The 23,284-nt window shown below is 33.9% G+C and overlaps 2 protein-coding genes across 11 annotated transcripts; both read right to left on the minus strand.

The window, feature by feature from the left end:
- Nucleotides 1-378: 378 nt before the first annotated feature.
- LOC129292944 (probable E3 ubiquitin-protein ligase ARI2) lies at nt 379-6,109 on the minus strand. Of its 6 annotated transcripts, none has more exons than XR_008589051.1 (9): nt 5,657-6,109; nt 4,970-5,002; nt 4,568-4,856; nt 3,815-4,295; nt 3,140-3,685; nt 2,921-3,054; nt 1,735-1,916; nt 999-1,164; nt 379-657 (listed from the first exon to the last, which is right to left on the minus strand). XR_008589051.1 is itself a non-coding variant. In XM_054930670.1 (8 exons), exons 1-7 carry the CDS (start codon nt 5,774-5,776, stop codon nt 1,771-1,773), a joined length of 1,749 nt encoding a protein of 582 aa, XP_054786645.1. In that variant the 5' UTR covers nt 5,777-6,109; the 3' UTR covers nt 379-1,151; nt 1,735-1,770. The 6 variants fall into 6 exon arrangements, 4 of the variants coding, with proteins under 4 accessions (XP_054786645.1, XP_054786644.1, XP_054786643.1 ...); XR_008589050.1 differs by having other exon boundaries at nt 379-700; XM_054930670.1 differs by having other exon boundaries at nt 379-1,151.
- A 2,179-nt stretch (nt 6,110-8,288) lies between these two features.
- LOC129293689 (uncharacterized) lies at nt 8,289-19,583 on the minus strand. Of its 5 annotated transcripts, none has more exons than XM_054931771.1 (5): nt 19,012-19,375; nt 17,327-17,432; nt 16,438-17,131; nt 9,481-9,660; nt 8,289-8,738 (listed from the first exon to the last, which is right to left on the minus strand). In XM_054931771.1, the coding sequence occupies exons 3-5, from the start codon at nt 16,450-16,452 to the stop codon at nt 8,514-8,516; spliced, it is 420 nt and encodes a 139-aa protein (XP_054787746.1). In that variant the 5' UTR covers nt 16,453-17,131; nt 17,327-17,432; nt 19,012-19,375; the 3' UTR covers nt 8,289-8,513. The 5 variants fall into 5 exon arrangements, 4 of the variants coding, with proteins under 4 accessions (XP_054787746.1, XP_054787745.1, XP_054787744.1 ...); XM_054931770.1 differs by having other exon boundaries at nt 16,438-17,123; nt 17,232-17,432; XM_054931769.1 differs by having other exon boundaries at nt 17,232-17,432.
- Nucleotides 19,584-23,284: the final 3,701 nt, after the last annotated feature.

A 23,284-nucleotide genomic window follows, 5' to 3' on the forward strand; every position in this document is an offset into this window, starting at 1 on the left:
CAATGGTTTTATTCATTTTTCCTTTCATCATTTTCATTGGGAACGTGGAGCTTCATATTATGGCTTTGTTTAGCTCAAACAGAAAAACTCTTTACAAAACCATAATTTCGTCAATTGATTATGCGAATCTTGAAAGAATCTCATCAGATTCCAATGCAAACATAGCCCCTAAAACCACACACCATATTATCTACTCCTTGATTGTCTTACTTTAAGCTTTAATTTTTAAGAAGGCGTTGTCTGTGTCTGCTTCTCATCTTATGATAATTGCATAAAATTTTACTTGAAACCATGTATGCAACTAAATTCATGATCGACTCAGCTCATCCAGAGCAGACATGACTCTCGAATGCCATGGGAACATCATAATACAGAAAATGACTCCCCATTTCCAGTTCATAGTCTGATGACAAATAATTCGAAAGTCAAATTGAAATAAATGGGGCGAACCTGATCCAGATCCGTAACTATGGACATGGAGACAGATGTTTCGAATAAATTTACTGGTCAACATGCTCCAATCAAAATGAGCTTCATTCAATATAAACTAGTGTTTATTTTTTGCCCTTAAAGTGCATAACTCTGTGAGATGAGTATGCTGTACCAACCATACCTTCGAATCAGCTGTACACTGCTACGGGACAGCTCATCCTAGATCTTCAGCGGAAGAAATAAGGAGAACATATGAAAAATAAGCTTTCTGCAAATTATACAACTTAGGTTTGCATAAGATTGCGTTGGAAGGCACAACTATACAACTCATTAATTCAATCAGACACAATCACCAAAACTCGTTAAAAATAAAGTAATTGAGATTTTAGTGGACCCACTAAGCAGAAGATAAATTGACAGCAAAAAAGATCTATACGTCTCATAATAATTAGATCGGCCTGCAAAATTTATGCAGAATAAGACGTAGAATCTTCTGTACTAATAAGCTGCAACTGAGTCTACAGATGTTAGGGTTAATTGTGCAGTTGTGCACATCCGTAACTCACCAATTTTGACGTTAGGGATAGGCAAAGGCGCCTGTTGAGAACCAAACTCTTCCCAAATCATATGCAACTCCTAATGTCATCATTGAGAAGTCCATGACTCTACTAGAAGCAATAAAAGGAGAAGCTTCCCTCTCCAACTTGCATCTGCGTCAACTGCGTCCAAATGCTAAAGCAGACGTTAAGGGAAAAATAAGAACTCACACCTCTGTACATCACACATGTATGTAATTCCAGTACTCTGTATATGCTCATCAGGCAAGGTAAAGGGGAGTGAAATGAACAGGAGAATGCACTGTACTTGACATGATTTGTTCAATGAATCAGCTCTTTCTTTTTCAAGACAAGGAAGAACCACGCACCCATCTTCGGTCATTAAATTCAAAATTTCAGCAATTCAAAGCAAAATGGCAACTAATGAGTCATAAGAAAATGGATTCATAAGAAAATTACTAGAGTGAACTACATTAACAAGAACGCTGGAGTTTGTACTCAAGGATGCTGGATTCAATCACGAGAAGAAGGTTTACATTTCTATTAGCCATATGTGCCCAAAGGGCCATATATACAATGCTAACATTTGGCACCAATATACGAGAGACAGGAATAAATAATTTCAAATTTTTTCTGAATATATCTCAGACAAGAAATATCCAAAAGTAAGATATAAAGCAAAGTAAACTAGCTGCCAGATATCCAAAATGATTGATTCCATCAAAGACAAGCAATTTGGTTAGACCTGTACACTTGTATTTATATAAGGTCTCCATCAGAGTCAATTTCTGTCTACAACCTCCGCTGGCAAGTTTAGATCAAAAAGGACACCACCAGCACCTTCTTTCCTAGCACGCTTATGAGAAGGACATCCAATATCATCTGAACTCCCAGACCCAGAGGGCCGATCGAGTTCTGCTGTTCCACCTATGCTTGCAAAAACACAAGAATCATTTTTAAGTAACATTTGGGATGAGTAACCACGAAGCCAAATTGTAGGAAACTAAATAATATGACAATTACAATGAGAATAAGCTATCCCTCAAAGCATCTATTAGTTAACATTATTTTAATTTACAACAAAAACAAATTAACACCATATTTTGTACTAGCATTCTTTTCAAGTAACAACAATAACAAGAAGCCTAATTCCATTAAGTAGGGTTGGTTACATAGATTGTACGACGCCATTGTACTCTATTATTCTTTCCAAGTAAACTGAAAGAAATTAATACTTAATATTTTTGTCCAACAATAATATTAAACAACACAATTGAGAGCCCCAATAAGCACTAAAAGCCTAATGTTTATTCATCTGTGAAGTTACCCCTTAATATTTGAAAAACATTTTCCTACAAGTGAAGTCAACTTTGAAATTTCCTAGAGAAAAATAAAAGGAAGGTTATTCCAGTGAGGGCAAGCAAAACAAAATTGCCTTGTTCCCCAACCCATAAACTCTTCCCCCAGACATTGGCAAATTTAGCCAATGGCCTTCTAGCCTAGTGGCACTATGTTCCCCCCACTAGTGGGTGGTTGTTGGTTTGACCCCACCTGCTTTCAGGTCATTTCAGCCTGTTCTTTGTACTTTAAAAACACTTGCAAATTTATGCTTGAATATACATGCATGTAAAACTATACAAAACAGATGTTTCAATTTGACAGAAAGGCACGGTTACTAAGAATCCATAGTAGACACAACATTATAGCATGCAAGAATTCATAAAAAAGACTACTGAATCAATAGCATGGATGCAATACAGTTCAATAACTCCATCTTGCAGCTCAAATGGCACCCCACACTTTCCTTAACTGAAGAGGTTGTGGAATCAAACCCCCAATTGGTGTAGGGGCAATTTATATATGGAGTGTGTGTGTGTGAGTCACCCTTCCCTATAGGGAAGGGTCGGGGTAGGTGTATGTGAAATATTTACCAGTAGTATTGGCTTTATAGTTCCAACAAGTTGAAAGTTCTGATGCCCTCTCTATGCCCTTTGACTTGTATGGAGCAATACTGTGAATGCCCAATTGAAGAGAACCCAATAAATCATTCTCAATGCACTCATACCTGCATAAATGATTGAAAATTCCCAATCATCAGGGTCAGGAAAAAAATAAGCAAAAAAAAAAAGATTCTTCAAGTAATCACTCACATTTTCTGGCACAGATTGTCAATAATGGTGGACAGGTTAATGACTTGAATCCTTAGCTCCATAACTTTATCATCTGTAAACTGGTCAAAGGGTTCCTCCAGAATTTTGGAAAGCTTTTCAACATTGGACTCAAGCTGTTGCTGCTGATCCTCAAATAAGTGTTGTTTTATTTCCCTTTGCTCTTCTGACATTTCATCCTTAAATAGCTCATCTCCAAACATATAAAATGCAAATGGATATGAATATGACAGGACACGCCTAGATCTGAAAAGTCTGGAGAGTCCATTATTTACCCAACTATAATCTCTGAGCGTAGAATCCCTCTCCTCTGAAATAGCAACCTTGCTTTGTATAGTCTCTTTCAATTTACTTTCAAGTTTAAAAGAGTCTGTGTGAGCTTTATAGCGATTATGATAATGCATGTATCGATATAGATCTCGCTTTGCCCGTTCAGCTGTTTTCTCTAGCTGTTTGTAGCGACCACAGCTATGACCAGCTATACTTGACCAAGTGTGTTCTCGTCCAGTAGCTCCACCACAAAGCCAACTGCACCAAACAGGGGAAATTTTGTGAAAACATGACTTATGATTCCAAATATTTACAAATGACTGAGATTGTAAGTTAAATTACAAACTGCAGAGAAGGAGGAAGATGGCAGGGAAAGGGAATGCTTACCAAAATGCTTGACCACAGATACAGCTAACCAAGTTGCAACCACCATTCTTCTCCACTGGTTTGTGGCATTTTGGACAAGGTTTTGTATGAACTGCTATCCAATTAACAGTTTCCGATTCATCTCGACACTTCTTAGCCCAGAGCTCCCACATCAAACAAGAACATGGGGAATGTGTCTCTGACAAGCAACTAAAACAGAACTGTAGGCCACATGAACATTCTACCTCACATAATTCATCATCCTCAACACGAATTGCATTCCCACAATGAGGAATGCTGGGACACCATTTGACTCTTTTATTGTCTTCAATGTAGGATTCAAGAAGAAAACGATCAAATTTCTCTGCCACATCAGGGTCCTTTTTACTGACAAGAGTTCTCACAACAGCTTCATCACAAATAGCATTACATCTGTGTGCCATGCACCTTATACGCTTACTTTGACCCTCATTTATCTTGACAATAAAGTGCTCTGTCCAACCTGTAAAGTAGATATGAAAATGAAAAACAACTAAAAATGAAGTTTGTATGATTTTCCATTGCTGTGCAAAATGATAATATAATTAGAAAAATTTTAATGCTTTAATACTGTCTTAAAAATAAAGCAAGTTCAACATGTAGCTATAATTATGATATCAAAAGGCAGACACAGAACATAAATTAAATTCACCATCAGCCTTGAGATCCATGTAACAGCTGATTATATTGTTTACAAAAGATTTGTAAGGGTGATGTACAGAAAAACGCACGCACACATAAACTCACAGCTGTTGCAAAAACAGTGCCCACAGTCCATTCTTGTGGCTTCATGACTGGGAACATCCTCTATGCAGATATCACATCTGACTGAAGAAGGAACTGATGGGTCAGGATCACACTGTCCATCCACACTAACACCAGCTTCAGCAAACAAGGCAGCTTTTCCCTTGTCTACATACACTTCAAACAATGTCTCCACATCCCAACGATGATAAATAAGCAGAGTACGTGCATGGTGCTCTCTTAATGATAGCATTTCCATTACTCGGCGCAAATCCTCTTTCTACAAGAATGTGCATTAAGAACTCTCAGTAAAACTTAAAAGTAAAGTTTATCTAAGTAATAAATGATGTAGCAATTCAACTGTTTAGTGGTTTTCCTTTTGTCTCGTTTTACCTGTGCAGCTAGAAGTGATTCCCTTGTAATCACCTGAAACAAGGATAGTATTTCAGAAAAATAATGTGAACATAGGAAAAATAGCATAAAGAACCCACCTTTACATAACAGTAGAGAGTTCAGTATACCTTTTATTTTATCAGTCACCCTAAATCTAGCATGCTATAAATATGCTTATCAGTCAAAAGGAGCTTCCCATCGGAATCAAAAATTTCATCACGCCCAGCTACCTCGTTAAAATCAACACCAAATCATGGATTCAACAAATTCGATGTTACAATACTCAGTTTCAAGCATTCTCATAGTCCATAGATTAACTAAGGTATCACTTGTCAAAAAGGAAAAAAGGGGACAAAAGAACTCCTGAATCGCAATACCAGTAGATTCCAAACGTAAACAATCTATTTAAAAGAACTCAGGGAATGTACTTCACAAAGAAGACAAACAATTCGCAACCAAAATGATCAAGGAAGCCCAAGAAACAACAACCCCGGTTCAACAAGCAAAACAGCGAAAATAACATATACTTTACCACCCAAAGCAAACCAGAACCCACCAAAAAACGTTTTGAGTTACCCATCCAAAAAAGAGGAGGAGGAGGAAGAAACAAGCGATTGAACAACAATTAGATTCTATGTTTCCTAATCTATATTGGGGAAAAAAAAATGGAGCAGCGCAACCGAATACCAGAGTTGTAGGACCCTTGGGAGTGACCAACCGAATATCGGGCTCATCGTTTTCAAAGCCTTCCACGGAGCCCTGATCGGAGTAATGATAATCTTCATCGCTGCTCAAATAGTCGTCCATCCCTCACAAAGAAATTAGATAGGGAAGATTATAGGACAAACGTAAAACGGCAAAATTTAAGGGTTTTGGGTATAGATACGTTTGAATCGACAAGGAATCAATCAAATTCGGTAATCGGAGTAAACGAAGAATAGGGAATTCGGATGAGGGTTGCAGGCGATGATATTGGAGCGTAGAGGGAATAAGTAGTCTACAAAAGCAACAAATAGATTAAGAGTGATTTGGGTGATTGGGGGAAGGAAAAATGGTGATTGGGAGAAGGAATCTCACAGGACCATTACTCAAAATGTTAACATTTCATTCAAAGGGGCCACCAGTATCGTTACCCTTTTTTTTCCCACAAAATTAATCCAAGAAAATGTACAAAACATCTGCTTATAGAGTTAAAATTCTCTTCAAGTCCCTTCAACATGAAACATAACAACTCGTTAAGCGAAAAGTGTTTTTTATATCAAATTTCATGACCATCTCATTGATTGTTAAGGTCTAATTTTTTAAAAAAGCTGTCGTCACCTATTAATTAAAGGACTTCTCATTTTCTCTTTTATTTTATTTTTTTGTGAAAAAAATTTAAATAAGTTAAATTACTCTTCAAAAAAGATTTATAAAAATATTTAAGAATCATCTTTTAATAAGATTCTTATATTAATTGGGGGATTTGGACCTTCAATTTTCTAGCTTATAAGCCACATACTTTATCAAATGGATAGACTTTTGTTGATTTTTTTATTTTAAAATAAACTTGATTGATTGTTATGAGATGAAAGGAAGGTTTTTTTTTTTTTTTTCAGTTTAGATAAGAGTTCTACTTAGACAAAAGAGAGGGCTAGAGGTGGCTATAGCCCCTCTAACTCATTATTTCTTTTAGTAAAATATAATGATTATATTTTTTTTCAATTCTCCTAAATTAACATATTATAAAAATTTTAAAAAAGTTGATAGAATTTTCATCTTAATTCTCTAAGCATATATAATTTTTTATGCATGTATAATATAATTATTTTAATAATTTAAAAATATAGTTGTCATAAAATTTATTTACTTTTAACAATATAATGCTACTCAATGAGTTCATTGTGGACTCTATCCTTATCCAAATCAGAGCCACCATTAGCATTACAATTAAAGCCTTTGCTACTTTTAAGTCTTTGATGTAATCTTGTTTTCTCTCCATTTTGTACAGTTTTTATAGCTAATGAAATCTCATTTCACTCCGAAAAAGAAGGAAGGAAGGAAGAATCAAGTTCAAATATACTATACATGCTTTTAAAATATTGATGTTATTTAATTTTGCTTTTATTTTATATTTAGTAAAAGAAATAATGAAAATTATCACTATCAAACTTTTATCAAATATTGCAACAACAACATTTTATTAAAGAAATATATTCATAATTAAAATGATATTACATAAACAATATACGACCTCTTAGACTATTCTCATCATCCACTGTCCCTTGCAATAAAGATGGAGGATGATCAAAGGTACAAAAATTATCATCTAATATATAAGATATATAGTTATTAGAGCAACAAAAATTTCAAAATATAGTGAATTCTATGTGTTTGATATTTATCATAAAAACATGTGAGCCAATCCAAAAGTTTATGAATTATGGTTAAAATGTTCTTATAAAAAAAATATTATTTTTTTATAATAATTAAGTTATTGAAATTTATAATATAAATAATTTTTATTTTGATATAGTTTGATCTCATCAACATAAATATTTTGTGACAATCAATACATTTATTCATTATAATTATCAATTGAAAAAGGTTGAATAGTAAATTAAAAAGCAAGTAATAGACCTTTTAAATTGGATGAAACTTTAAATCTTAAAAATATATTTAAATCATTCAATTTTTATAGAAAAAATAAAATCTTGACCAATTTAATTATAGTTTATATTGAAAAAATTGTTAAAAAGTTTTATTATAAACGTGATAATTAATTTTTATGTCATAGAAAATTGATGAGTGAAACCCAAAAAATGAAAGTCTATATTTATTTTTGTTATATATTTATAAATATAAATGTATACCTTGGAATACTTATGTTATATTAATAATTTATATAAATTTAACTTTCATCCAACTACTATATATATAACATGCTTTGTCATGATGTTAACCCTTTTAATAAAAATTTTTTGCTCTGTCTCATAGACAACTCCACCTCATTAACTTCTTTTTTATTATATAAAGATACTTACAAATCATTTATCAATAAAATTCTTACATCAATAACAAAATTTAAATTTATAATCTTATAAATCATGAGCTAAATCCATTCTAAGTAAACCAACTTTTGTTCATCTGTACCTTTTATTTTCCTGTACACTCATGCAATATGTAAAAGTTTTTGTACCCTCCATTTAACACCACTCGTTAAAAGGTGAGATAGGAGATTATTATTTTTCAAAGTGTATTATTGAAAAGAATTCATTATACCGAGAAATTTCAAACAGGACAAATATGATTGAAAAAAAAATTATCAGAACAAATAAAGAGGAAGAAAGGAAGTTTAATAATAATAATAATAATAATAATAATAACCCATCAATTATATTTGGATCATTCAATTAAATTATAATTCTCATGCATGATTCTTGACCATAAATAGTAACTAACATAGGTCTTCTATCACAATCTTCCGCTATATTATAACAAAATAAAATAAATATGTTCTAACTGAAGATAGCAAAATGATATCTTGTCTTGTTATCCTAGCTATTTATCCTAGCTGGTCAGGAAGGAAATTAATTGAAAGCGGTGCATAATTAGAAGCCATCTCAAAACTCTTCAAATATCGGACCATGTAATCGAGGATCATCTCTTCCAAGTCTACGCACCTTTTCTTCAACATCCCTATTATAAACTCCACTTTCTTCAATCCCTTCATTTTATTCCCTTCGTCTCTCCTCCAATCTCCGACTGTATCCTCATCAAATTCAAGTACCTGAGGTACTCAAACATATTAAGATCCACATGAAAAAAATGCAACAAACAACCAATATAAAAGCTTGAATATTAAATCAATTGAAATTATCATGTTCAAAAATGCTGGTGTCATCGAGGGACACTCAGCTCAACTACTTGAAAGAGTTAAATTAATTTATTATGAGTCTCTTCCGAGTTCATAAATATGCCAAATGCACCCTTAATATCTCAAGTTTTCCAGCACACCACTAGTTGAAAGAGTTAAATTAATTTATTATGGGTCTCTTCCGAGTTCATAAAAATGCCAAAGGCACCCCCAATATCTCAAGTTTTCCAGCACACCACTCAATTGGTAACAATTATCAAATTTTAAATCAAATAAAATTCGAGTAAAACTAGATAAGCAAAAATTGTCAAAGATAGGTTCAACGTGCAAGTATAGGAAAAAGGAAGAATGGCATTTAAATTAAGACCCTCTCAAGGGTTTTTATCGAGATAAGGGCCAATAAATTTTGCATCGAATATTATTTTGTGAAAACACATATATATTGTTGTTAAAAATTGAACATTAACTTATTAATTTTCTAAGAAAACCCTAACAAAAAATATAAGTTAAGGTTCATCTTTTAACAATAAAGTAAACATGTTTTTACAAGAGAATATCTAATACAAAACTTGTAGGCCCTTATTGTCATAAATTCTCTTGAGAGGACATTAAATAATGTCATTCTCCCTAAAAATAAATGTACATGCACACATACCTCATCAGGATTGGGCGGACTAGAACTTTTGATGGTGAGAGTTCCTAAATTTGGTAGCCTTTTCAAGTAACTACTTACAACATCACCCATATCATAATGATAATGATGCAGTCTGATCCCTATTTGGACGTGGCCAACGTTTTCAAATGAGATGGGTGTCTTTCTAGTTCTATAAAAACCCTGCAAAGCAAAATAAAAAAAAAACTTGTTTAATTTTTCGTGTATATATACAATGCTAAGACTCCAAAAATATTCCAGTTTTGTTATCATGATAGATCCTATAGTGACTAGCAATCTAGTAAATCTTATCATGATACTAGGATATTTTACGAGAATGTTAAGAGTAATTAATTTTTTTCACCTAAAATGCTCCTAACAAAGCATCAAACTCTCTTCCATAAACTCTAACATTTAGGATTCTTAAAAAATGCTCTCGTCCTCGCACTCGGGGGCAACAGCTCTTGCGACGAAGTTTTCGACGAAGGAAAAGGATGCATTGGATTGAAGTCAAAAGAAGGTGCGTAAGGGAGATGCTGGCTTCTCCAGTGAGGTATTGCTTAAGCCTCAGATGGAGCCATGGATGGAAGAAGGAACAACATCTAAGGGTCCAAATGTGCGCTCATATAGGGATTTATTGGTGAAGAATTCCCATTGGCAGTAGAGTGATTTAGATGATGAGGATGATGAGGTGGGTGGTAGAAAGGAGCAGCGAAATGGTTAGAAGATAGGATTTGAGGAGGTGAAGGAGCCATTGAAAGGAATTTCAGTGGATTTTAGTAATCCTTTGTGCCTGAATTTTGTGTTAGATGATGTAGAAAAGGAAAGATTACTGAAGCCTTTTAAGAGAACGCTGGTGGTAAAGTTGATTAGGAAGAAGGTTCGTTTGGCTCTGCTGATTCAAATTTTGAAGCAGATTTGGATGCACAGTGGGCAGAATAGGGTGACAGACTTGGTAAATGATTTTTACCTTATGAAGTTTCAGAGACAAGAGGATTATGATCCGACTCTTACTGGTGGTCCATGGACAATGCTTGACAATTATTTGAGTGTTATGCAATGAAGGCCTGATTTTGATCTGAAGAAGGAAGTCATTGATCGAGTTGTTGCTTGGGTAAGGCTTCCTGATCTTCCTACTACTCATTATGATAGGAAATTCTTGTTTAATCTGAGTTGTGCTATAAGGAAACCTATTAAGGTGGATGTTCTTACAGCTTTGAGGGGGAAAGGGAAGTTCGCTAGATTATGTGTGGAATTGGATTTAACTAAATCTTTACTGCCTGAATATAGTATTAAAGGGGTGGTTAAATCAATTGAGTATAAATGTATGAGTTTGCTTGCAAGTATGGTCATGTTCGTGTGGATTGTGAGGATTTGAAGAAGACTAAAAAAGAGAAAGTGACTGTGGGGGAACCTGAGAAAGTGGATAATGTGGAGGAAAACTCGAGGAATGATTTCAAGATGGTTGAGGAAGAAAGGCCGTGGAAACTTTTTCAGCGAACTAAACAAGTACGGAAGAGCAAGTTGGAAAAGAAATTCCAATGTTGGGAACATATTTGCAGTCCTTAAAAATAAGGACGTGGGTGTGGTGAAACTTCCAAGGAAAATTCTGAAGGATATCTCAAATGGTATTCAGTCTGAGGATAGTAGTGTGAGAATTAATAGAAGGGCTGGAAAGGAGCCGATGGAAGTCATTAACCTGGTTGTGGCACCAAGGGTGAGATAGCTTGTGTTGAGGATATAAATGAGATGGTTGAGGATAATAGGTTACTGAATAAACCTACTGTAGAAAAGTTTGTGTAAGCTCCTAAAAGATTTCAATTACATTCAAGAGTTGATATGATGACAGATAAGGAATAGGATGGGGGAAGTTTGAATGGTTATATGGTGAAGGATGAGGAGGATGATGATGTTGATGAGGATGTTGATGAGTGGGGATGATAGTGAGACGATGGATCATGAGGAGATGGTTGATGATGGCAAATTTTAGTTTACTAGTTACTGTTGTGTTTGAGTTATGATGAAAGTCCTTGTATGGAATTGTAAAGGGGCAGCTAACAATGGTTTTGCTATGTCATTTAAGAGTTTGTGTAGAGAAAATAGACTAGCTTTGGTTATGTTGTTGAAGCCCTAGTTTAGTAGGGTGACTGCTAGAAGAATAATCAGGAATTTAGGTTTCTAAGTTGCTTTGTTACAAGAGGCTAATGGTTTTGCTGGTGGAATTTGGTTACTAAGGAAGGATGATAGTATTAAAGAGGAAGAGGTTATGATTTATGAGCAATTTATACATTGTAAAGTTGATGAGGATTGAACATTTACAACTGTGTATATTAATCTACATGAGCGTAAGAGGGGTGACGTGTGGGAAGTAGTTGGAAATATGAGGAAAAAGTAGTTGTTGGCAGGTGATTTTAATGAGATTGCATCACCGGTTGAGCATAGAGGGGGCATAAGAGTTAATATGGCTAGATGTAATCATTTTAATCAGTGGATTAATCATAATGGGCTTATTGATATGCATGCAAAGGGGCCTTTTTTCATATGGGTTGGTCCAAAATGGCAAGGTATGGATCGATTGTTTAAAAGATTAGATCGTGGATTGTGTAATGATTTATGGTAGGAAAATTTTTGTGATACTGAAATCAAAGTGTTGATGAGGTTAGGTACTGATCATCATCCTCTACTCATCAATACAAAACTAGAATGGAGAAGTAAGGGGGTTCAGCCTTTCATTTTGGGGGAGCTTGGTTGCTTCTTGAGAATTTCAAGGACTTTCTTGGTTTGAATTGGAGGAGTTTTTTTTTTTTTTTAAAGACTCCTATTGCATTAAATGTCTTACAAGGAGATTTGAAGGTTTGGAATAAGGAGGATTTTAGAAGAATTGAGGTGCGTATTAAAGAATTAAAGAGGAAATTATATGAGATACAGATTCAAATGGAAAGAAGGGAAGAGGCAGGGCTGTTAGATTTGGGAGGAGGTACAGCAAGAATTGAATGAGATTTTGGCTTAAGAGGAGGTAATTTGGTATCAAAAATCAAGGAGTGGGTGGATTGAATAAGGGGATAGAAATACAAGATATTATCACATGAAGACAATGGTGAGAAGAAGGAGAAATAAGGTGAGTATATTGAGAACAGTGATGGTATTTGGGTTAATGAGGAAGAAGAGGTAGGAAAATTAGTTCAAGATTTCTATGAGAATCTATTTTTTGAGAAGATTCGGTTCAGACCTTGGCATGTTACTAGATAGGGAGGGGGTAGTGTATCTGATGATGAATTGACAAGAATAGGGAGGATGAGATTCAATGTGCTTTCTTTGATATGGGAGGTGCTAAGACACCAGGAAAAGATGGTTTCCCAGCTATCTTTTATCAGCATAACTGGAAAATTGTGGGGCCAAATGTGAAAAAACTTGTCATGGGAATGTGGAAGAATCCTTTGAAGATTGCAAAAATTAACAAGACATTGATTGTTATGATTCCGAAGGTTGAAAATCTGAAGGTAGCTGCTCAGTTTCGGCTTGTTTCACTTTGTAATGTTCTTTACAAGGCCATTACAAAGATTGTGGTGAACAGATTGAAAGTTGTTACAGATAAGGTAGTTTCTCCTTTTCAGGCAAGTTTTATTCCAGGGAGGAATATTCAGGATAACATTGTGATTGCTCAAGAAATGGTTCATATGATGAATAAAATGAATGGTGGGAAGAGTTTCATGGCCATTAAAATAGATTTAGAAAAGGCTCATGATAGGATCAATTGGCCTTTTCTTTATATGTGTTGATTGAAATTGGTATTCCCATGGATATTATAGAAATGACAAAAGCATGTATCAGAACATCTATGTTTGTGTTGTGGAATGGTGTTAGAAGAGAGGAATTTATGCCTTCAAGGGGGGTTAGGCAGGGAGATCCTTTATCTCCATATTTTTTTATACTTGGGATAGAAAAGTTGTCTCATTTACTATCTGATTTTGTCAATCAAAATGAATGGAAGCCACTGAAAGTTGGGAGAAATGGGGAACAAATTTCTCATCTAATGTTTGCAAATGATCTTCTGTTGTTTTGTGAAGCTAGTGTTGACCAATGTGTCATGTTTTGAAGGTACTTGAGTTATTTGGTGTTATTTATGAGCAAACGATGAACAGACAAAAAACATCATTGTTCTTTTCGAAGAATGTTATTAGGTTACAAAGAAAAAAGATATGTGATGTTAGTGGTTTCCAGAGGACAGAGGAGATTGGAAAATATTTTGGGACTTTTATTGTTAATAGAAGAGTTGTCAAAGACAAATTTCAGTTTTTAGCAGTGTTTTTAAAACCGAATCGGACCGGCCGGTGGGACCGGTCCGATCATCGACCGGTTTGGTTTCCGGTCTAGTTCAGAGGAAAAAGCCGTTTTAGGGGTTGAGCCGTTTCGAATTGACAGTCGGACCGAGAACCGAAATCAAGCCAGGAATCGGATCCGGTTTTCAAAAACTGGACTGTTAAAAAAAAATTTTATTTTTTTAAAAAAATGACTAATTTTTTTAATCATTTGATATTATGTTGTATCATGTGACTTGTTAAGTCATGATAAACTTAAAATATTAAATTTTTAAATAGCAATTTCATATGTATTTCTTATATTTAGATTATTATATACATATATAATTTTTTTTAATTTAATTATTACGTCACCGGTTGGACTATTGGTCCAACCCGGTTGAACCATGCGAACCATGAACCGCTGACTTTTTCGGTTCAACGTCCGGTCCGGTTCTGAAAACATTAATTTTTAGTGAGCAAGGTTCATAATAAACTAAGTAGCTAGAAGAAGCAGTGTTTATCTCTCACTGGTAGATTAACTTTGGTGCACTTAGCTTCATTTCAGATTGCTGTGTTCACCATGCAACACTCTCAAGTTCCTAAGGGTATTTGTTGCAAAATTAAGAGAATACAAAGGGACTTTATATGGGGCAATTGTGACGAGAAAAGAAGTATTCATGCTGTAAGTTGGGATACCCTTTGTGTTCTAAAGGAGAATGGTGGTATTGGGTTGAGCAATAAGGAATTAATGAATGAGGCGTTGATTGGCAAAATTGGGTGGAACATGCTGGCAAAACCTTTGAATTTATGCTCAGTTGTGATGGCAAAGAAAGCAGTTCTCTGGTTGATTGCAAGGTGAAATCATATGATTCCTCATTATGGAAAGCTTGGCACAAGTATGGCCTAAGATCTCTTAATTTTGTATCTTGGGAGGTGAATGATAGGGCTAAAATGAACTTTTGGAAAATGTGTGGGTTGATGATGTGGGATGTTTGCTGGATAATTGTTTTAGGAGGCCTAAGGCAACATTGTCAGATTGTTGTGTTAAGAAGTTAGTGGGTGAAAATGGTGAATGGGAATTCTGTTTTCTGAAAGATCATTTGTCTAATGATGTTTTGCTTAAATTGTGTACTATTCCTATGCCAAGAAACCATGTGAGATGAAAGAGTTCTAATTTGGATAAATACAATGTTGCAGACATGTATAAGTTTCTATATGATAAGGAGAATATCCCTTGTGATGAGGTTTGGAATGGGATATGAAGATGGAAAGGTCCAAGATGAGTGCAAGTTCTTTTATGGCTTGCAATGCATGAGAGATTGATGACATCTGTAAGATGATGAAGGATGGTGGGTGGTTCATCTATTTGTTGTAGGTGCAATGTGGAAGAGGAGGAAGTGATGCATGTCTTACGTGATTGTGTGGAAGCTAAGAAAGTCTAGTTTGCCCTTGGCTGTGTGAAAGTTGCAGGTGAACTCTTTTCTTCACAGAAAAAGAACTGGTTTATTAAGAATTTAAGAGGTGAGAAGGAATAGGGGAAAATTTTTTCTGTCACATGTTGGTGGTTATAGTATTGGAGGAATAAGATCTTATTTGAAGAAGGCTATGAGATGGTGTTGTGTCCTGAAAGGCTTATATTGAAAAATGTGGAGGACATGACATGTTTGACAGGTCAATCTAGGTTACGAAGGATGAAGAGACAAAAGGTTGAGATTAAATGGAGCTCTCCTGCAAAAAGTTGGATAAAACTCAGTTTTGATGGGGCTTCAAAGGGGCAGGAGTGTTTAGCTGGTTGTGGTGGTGTGTTTAGAAATGCTAACAGAGAAGGGGTTGGCAGTTATGCAAAGAAACTGGGTTCATGTTCTGCGTTTATAGCTAAGTTATGGGGAGTTTATTGGGGGTTTGAAATGTGCAAAGGAGAGGAACTATGCACATTTGGTGATTGAAGGGGATTCCTTATCGGTTATTCAAGCTATTAAGAAGGAGCTTGTGTCTGCTACAAAAGCTGGGGGGATTATGAAAATGATTTGTGAATTGTTGATGTCTAAATGGTGGATTGAAGTTGTGCATATTCACAGGGAGGGCAACCAATGTGCAGATTGGTTGGAAAATTCTAGTTTTTCTCAAGAGTTTCATCTGTGGTTTTTTTAATGATTCTCCAGCTGGTTTAATTCAGATTTTGTATTGGGATTCAGTGGGTGTTTCACTCACTGGACATGTTGCTGAATAAAAGGGCATTGGCCCGTATAGTTTACCAAAGAAAAAAAAAAACTCTCTTCCTTATATTTTGTTTCCCATGCATTGTGGAACTCTCTTTTAAGATGATCTATGGGTGAGTAAATTTAGAAAGGGAAAAAAAATAGAGCATTAAATAACAAAAACAATTTTTCTTAGTCTCAAAGGCAGTTAAAAAAACATATAATAATAAATGGAGGGAGAGACGTTTTATAGTTACAATGGCCTGCTCATCTTCTTTTGTTTTTTTTCCCTGTGATTGTCCTCTTTTATTCTGAACTGTAAAACTACTTTATATGTTTTTTAACTAATATATTCATTTGACTTTCTTTTAAAGAGAGAGGGAGAGTTTTTCCCTTTATTAAAAAAAAAAATCAGAGAGTGTAAACTACAAAATAGAGATCAAATAAATTCGCGAACTGACCTCAAGCACCAGCATATCTATATGCAGTATTCGGGCCCAGGGTAGAGCTTCATTTAATTGTATGAACAGATTCAGCTTCTATGTTGAATGGCAGCGTCCAGTGACAACCACGAGATTCAAATTTTTGAAGGTTCCTTCACAACAAAGCCTTTCTGGAAGACCTTCTAAGGTTAAGCTTTGTAGATTAGGTGCAGTGATCTCAACTAGATACTCTTGGTCCCAAAAAGCATGAGCGCAAAAATAAAGTTCAGTACAAACGCAACTGAAGCCTCGTAGGTTCTGTGTGATAACTCTCACAATCTCATAAATGCAACAATCGTGAATGGCTAAATCCTCCAAACGTGAGCTTCGTATTGTAAGGTCATGTTGTTTTGTCTTCATGAAATCCTCCTCCATGTTGATATGTATGAGGGATAAACGTCTGAAGGATGGGAAACTCTGAGAAACCCCCTCGCCAATTGGATCATTAGTTAAAACACATCTCATATAAAGGGTCTCGAGAGAAGCGAGTTTTATCTCAGGAAGCTTCACTGTGACAAGGCAACATATTCAGCTTCAGAACTTTCAAGGACTGAAATCTGCAGAGGCTTTTGACGATGGAAGGTAGTTTGTAATGAACAGAGAGTTCATCTACATGGAAAGCCCGAAACAATGTACAGATCCAATGCTCATGAAGCTTACAGTGTCTGAGTTTCTTGCAGAAAGATAAGAAAGAAAGTTTGTTAATTTTCAAAGCAAGCAGACGATGTCAGGGAAGAGAACTCATGAAATTGAAGACAGGTTTGCAGGAGCACTTGCGAGAATAACGACGTTGAGAGAAGCAGAAGGAAGGGGTCGTGAATCAAAGGGTCTGGAACCTTCTAGACAAGGCTTGAAGTCTTAGTCTTACTGTGAGGTCGTCTCCAAGCAAAGAGAAGATCTGGTGAAGAATGTCATCTGGTAAATCGCTCAGTAAATCTTCAGCTTTTGCTTCCATTGTATATATGCAACTCTACCTGCAGGTAATGAATACTCAATGCTTCAGAATTATCTATTTTATGGTTTAAATTCTCGAAAAATCTAAACTAACAAGATGCAAAGAAGAAAATAATATTTTCTGGCCCTAAGGGTGTACAGAGTTTGATATGGAAGTGGAAGGGCATTAGAAGAATCCAGGTGTTTTTGTAGTTTACTGTGCTTTGTCTGTAGATTTATGGTATGAAGTTGGCAGAGTTTGTGTTTCCCAAACTGATACTTGAGGGAGAGTGTTCAACTGTGATTACAATGCTGAGGGAGGCTTGGAGCAGTGAGGTTGGTAAGGATTGGCAGGTTCAATATTGTCGCATGTTGAGAAGGCAATTTTTGTGCTGACTTTTGGGTAGTGTTTGGAAGTTTTTTTAGGGACAGAATGGAATGGGATGGGATGACTAGAAGTTTTACAATATTGTTTTTGAGATTCTTTTTGAAAAAGGGTGGGAATGACTTGGGATGGCTTTTCCAAGCCACCATAAAACCATTTCATCCTGATGAAATGGCCTTGTATAAGAAATATTATTACAAAATTACCCTACTCCTTCTCACCTTTCCCCCTCTTCCACTCTCTATCATCCTAAAACTAGAAAACATAATCATGTCTCTTTCAAATCTATTAATTTTATAATGATTCTTTAAGTAAAATTGTTCGTTCCTTTAATAAAATTTTCAAACGATGAAATGTTACACTCCATTTCATGACCGTTCCTTTTTGTTTCTATCATATAGTATCAGCATACCCTTACCTTGTTAATGGGGGACGAATTTGGCATATTAAGTAGGAGCAGGCTTTAAAATATACTAGATGGGAGTAAGCTTTCAAGCCTAAGCAACTCAGTCTCGACTCTCTGTACTTTTATTGAAATTCATGTACAACTTAATACACATAATTTGACTTGATTCGGTATAACTTACCTAGCCGATTCAAAACAGCAATTAAATGATTAATTTTACCAATTATTTTTTAAGATTTGATACCCATAAAAATATTATAAAATCTTAAAATCATTAAATAATAATAACATTTTATAATAAAAATAATAAGCAAACATGAGATGATTTATGTTTCTTAAGATATTCTACAAAAACTTTCTTTTTATAAAAGTATTAAATTATCTAAAAATCACTTTTTTAAAAACAAAAATTTAATTTCCCATCACTGTAAGCAATAATAAAACATACTTTTTTTATTAAAAAATATAAAGTATTTTTTAAAAGATTGAATTTTAAAAAATATAAGATATTTTTAATTTTTTTTAAAAATATCATGATAATAATTTTATATCTATTGTAGGATATTTAATAAAAATAAATATAAAAAGATAAGATTAGTTAAAATAGGAGATGAAATTCGATTAAAAATTTTTTTTGTCCAAGGGGGAGTATAATGCAATTATCATGACAATTTTCAATCAATAAGATGAAATGAAAGCTAATTTGCTAAAACATATCATATCCCGTTTGGTGGGGATGAATTCTTAGAGCTAATTTGCTAAAACGTATCATATCCCGTTTGGTGGGGATGAATTCTTAGTTTGGAGTACAGGAAGATTCGAATCGAACCTGAAGCAAGAAGGAGCTGACGATGAGTGCACAAACGAAGCCGCAAACGTCGATCCCCGGGGCTGAGAAGGAGGCTGGAGCACGAAGTTGGAGAGGAGAGGATGACAGGTCGATGCCGATCTTGGGCAATGGACAACCTCGAAGAATAGCGGGTGACGGCGGCGGGTAGCAGGGAGTTGCGAGGGCAGCCGGCGGCGGCGTTGGCAATGAGAAGAAGCAAATAAGATTCAGCGGGCGAAGGAAGAGGCGAGGCCACCGGAAAGAGAAGGCTTCTTTTTTTTTTTTTTTAATGAGGAGAGGAGAGGTGATATCATTGTAATGGGCTGGGCCGAGAAAGAAGTAACATTTAAGTCCAGGGTTTAACATTTGTTTCCCATGAAAATATTACTTATTTTTTTAAAAAAAAACATTTTATGATATTTATTTAAATTTTTAAAAATAATCATAATAAATAATGATTCTGAGAACCTATTTTGAATTTCTCCTAAAAATAATTTGATGCACCAAAATATCATAAAACTTTAAAACAATCATGCCACTAGAAAGATTTAGCACCCTTTTTTTTTTAAACACAATTATTTAACCTTGGCATGGTAGGAAAATGTCTACCATGTTAATTAAGAAAAAAATCATCCTTTTAAATCACTATAATGATAGAAAAAGTTATATTATAGTAGAAAGAATTAAACCACATTTATAAAACATTATTGTAATAGAAAAGAATTCACTACGGTAAAAAGAACTAAATTTAATGAGTAAAACCAATCATGATAAATAGAAGTTTTTTAACTGTGAAAATGTACCAAAAACAGGACCCTACAATAAATATAAGTTTAAAGCTCCAAAATATTGTGATAATTCACAATAATATTTGAATAATCTATACAAGGGTAATTTGGTACCCAAAAAAGTTTATTAAGGGTAAATAAGTTAAAAAAAGACTACTATGTAAATAAAAACATGAAAAAAGGAAATTTTAGAAAAACATCACATTCATCATGGCCAATGTAAAATTCTAATTTTTAAATTGAGGAGTTAAATTAGATTTATTATTAATGTGAGGTTTTAATTGAATAATTAATTGTGATTGAGGTTAATTAATTATACTACGCACTTAATTAGGATTGATTTGGGCCTAGAATTATGTAATACGGTTAGTTGAGATCCAAAATAAGCATTAGGTCAACTTACATCTAATAGATTGGGTTTAAGTGAGAATTTTGCATTCTATGTATTGTACCATGACACACAACACTTTTTTGGCATTAAATTTCAGTCCCGAAGCATAAAGGAGAGGAAGGAAGGCAAAAGAGTTTTGAGAAAAAAAATTAAATGTTATGCTAGAGTTTTGATAGGAGCATTCATTGGAGATGGATTTGAGGTTTTAAAAACTGAAGGTAACTATGAATATCATATTTTATCCCGCCCCCGTAAATAAATAAGATAGCATCTATAAAAAATAATAAAAAATAATAATTGTAAAGACCCTAGCAAATAACATGACACACACACACACATATAAATAAATAATAAGCAATAAAATTGTTCAAAACCCAACAAGCAAATGAAAATAATAATTATAAAGAATAATAAATAAGCATAATAAAAACTATGGAAACAATAAAAATGAATAAAAAAGATAATAGACAATAGGGATATAAATCACAAATCACAACAACAAAATAAAATAAATAAACAAATAACAAGTTAAAAAAATTAATGTGAAAACAATTATAATGACACAAATATAATGGAGTCAGATCACATTGCAATCAATATCTAATATAACAACATAAAGATTTGAAATTGATAATTTCAAAATAATATAAGCAAAATATAACAATAGATAACAATCTTCATTAATATCTAATCTTTAAATGATAATCAGTTTACGAAGATAACAAAAATATGAAAATAATGATATAGATTATTTAAGATCACGATATAATTGAGATTCTAAAGAAACTTTTGATGTAGAGGTATGCATGAGGGGAAGCAAGAGGGGCAGTTGCAAGTTAAGGAAAGTAAAAGAGAGAAATTGATGTAGATATACAAAAGTAACTCAATGACCGACTTCGAAAATTTAGTTAGTGAGGGTAAATGTTAGCCAAATATAAATATTACAATTTTATCAAATTATGATTCTAAATATCTAATAAATCAATATAAAAATAAAATTTAATAAGATTAGTTACCAGAGAACTAGTATGTTCTTATAATCATATCCCCTCCTTCCTAAATTATAAGACCATTTTAAAGGTATTTAGTTGTCACAAAATACAATACTCTTTTTATTAAAAAATTTAAGACATTTTTAATTGAATTTAACCCTCAATAAAATAGTTACTTATCCTCAAACTAACACTATCTTTTCATATATTCTCCTATTTAATTGGGTGTTGTGTTCTAAAATAAATATAAAGTGATTTATTCATTAGGGATACTTTTGAAAAAAGGCAATAATTATATCTTGAAAGACTAAAAATATCATACATTTTTAATATTTAACCTATCAAAAATTACCTTATATTTTTTAACGCAAGGCGTACAATTTGATTCAAATAAGATTTCATTGATAATATTTTTTCAACATTAGTGTCTAAGTAGAGAGATAGTTGAAGTGATTGTAGTGTAATGATTAATCTGTAAAATTTATGGCATTTTTGAAACTTTGTATTTTTGCTTTTAAAAAATTAATTTTATAAAGTGTCATTATTGAACTTTATTTATATGCATAATCTTATTTCAATTTTTTTTGTAATAATTTACAATAGAAGGAGCATGGTAGAAAACTATATTTTTAGATATACATGTTTCATGTTTTTAAAAAATAAATGGGTTCAAACATACATTTTGTTTTGGGTTGGGGGCAAAATGAAATTTTTTAAAGGAGGCAAATTAAATTTTTAAGTGTTTATATGTAATATATATATATATATATATATGGACCCTATAGGTAATATTAACTTTTTGCTAGTACGGGCAAGTGCCCCTTCATCATAAATGTCAGCCCATTTATGAAAGTAAGGGTGTTCATAGGATAAGACGAGATCGGGACATCCCTATCCGGTGTCCTATATCAAAAAATGATTGAGACTTAAATTTTGGCCCATGTCTCATATCGTCTCGAAAGTCCCGTCCCATATTGAAAGGAGTTGGGATGAGATCAGATGTCCTGAATCATAGTTAGCCTAATTAAATTTTGTAATTCAATCATAAATGATCTTTCAACATAAATCAAATACCACAAATACAAGGCAAATTGTAAAAGGTATGATCCAAGAGCAAATTATGAGAACAATAGCAGTGAAAAAGACAGCTTCCACTAAAAGCCACAATAGTACCTTCTTTTGAACAAATTAAAGTAAGAGATCGATGAAAAATTAAAAATGCACAACTACTCCCACATATATGGCTTGAATTAAAGAAGCTTGTATATGTTATACGTACCCTTCCTTTTTGGTAGCATATTTATAAACTATGATGACATAGACGAACTCAAGAAGTGTGAACTTGTGATGAAATCACCTTTCCTTTCCACCAGATAGGTACAACAGCGTTGAAAGAAGAAAAAGAAGAATAAGAAGGACGCAAGTAGAGATCTAAGGTAGAATTGAGATAGAGATGAGAAGGAATCGACATGTGATGGAGGGATAAGGCAGAGAGGAGAGGAGCTTAAGTAGAGATGAGATAGACTAGAGGAGAATGACTGACGCCCAATGCTGTGGTGGTCATAAGATTTACATCATCTTTTGTGGTAGAACTATGTGTGACTATGAAGAATGAAGGTTGGATTTAGATGACTGGGAGGGAAGTGCGATAAAATTGGGAAAGTGGAAAGTAGGATTTGGGATAGTGGGAAAGTGAAATTCAAAGACTAAGGGAGAGGCTGCAAGCAAAATAATGAGATGTAGAATTTAAAAAAAAAGATAATACACCTACTATAATCGAGATAGGATGGGATGTCCCGAAGGTGGACTCGAGTCTCATTTTGTCCCATGCTTATTTCTATCCTGTCCTGCAAAAGTCCTATCCCCAATCTTTTTCAGGATGGGAAAAACCTGTCTAGATATGATCAAAAATCATTGAGTTGAGTTCGGGCCAATCGGGACAAGTCTAACTTAAACACTCCTACATGGAAGTAAGTTTATCTTTCCTTAAGTTTTAAACATGCTGGTACATGAAGGAAGGTTTCACAAATCATCATAAAAGTTTTGAAGCTCAAGCATTAAAGCTTTTGGATATTTTTTCACCACATAATGATGGTGGTTCT

This window comes from Prosopis cineraria, unplaced genomic scaffold (assembly GCF_029017545.1).
Source record: "Prosopis cineraria cultivar Desert tree isolate PC_DT_omini unplaced genomic scaffold, ASM2901754v1 PC14, whole genome shotgun sequence".
In the NCBI taxonomy this organism is placed as follows: domain Eukaryota; kingdom Viridiplantae; phylum Streptophyta; class Magnoliopsida; order Fabales; family Fabaceae; genus Prosopis; species Prosopis cineraria.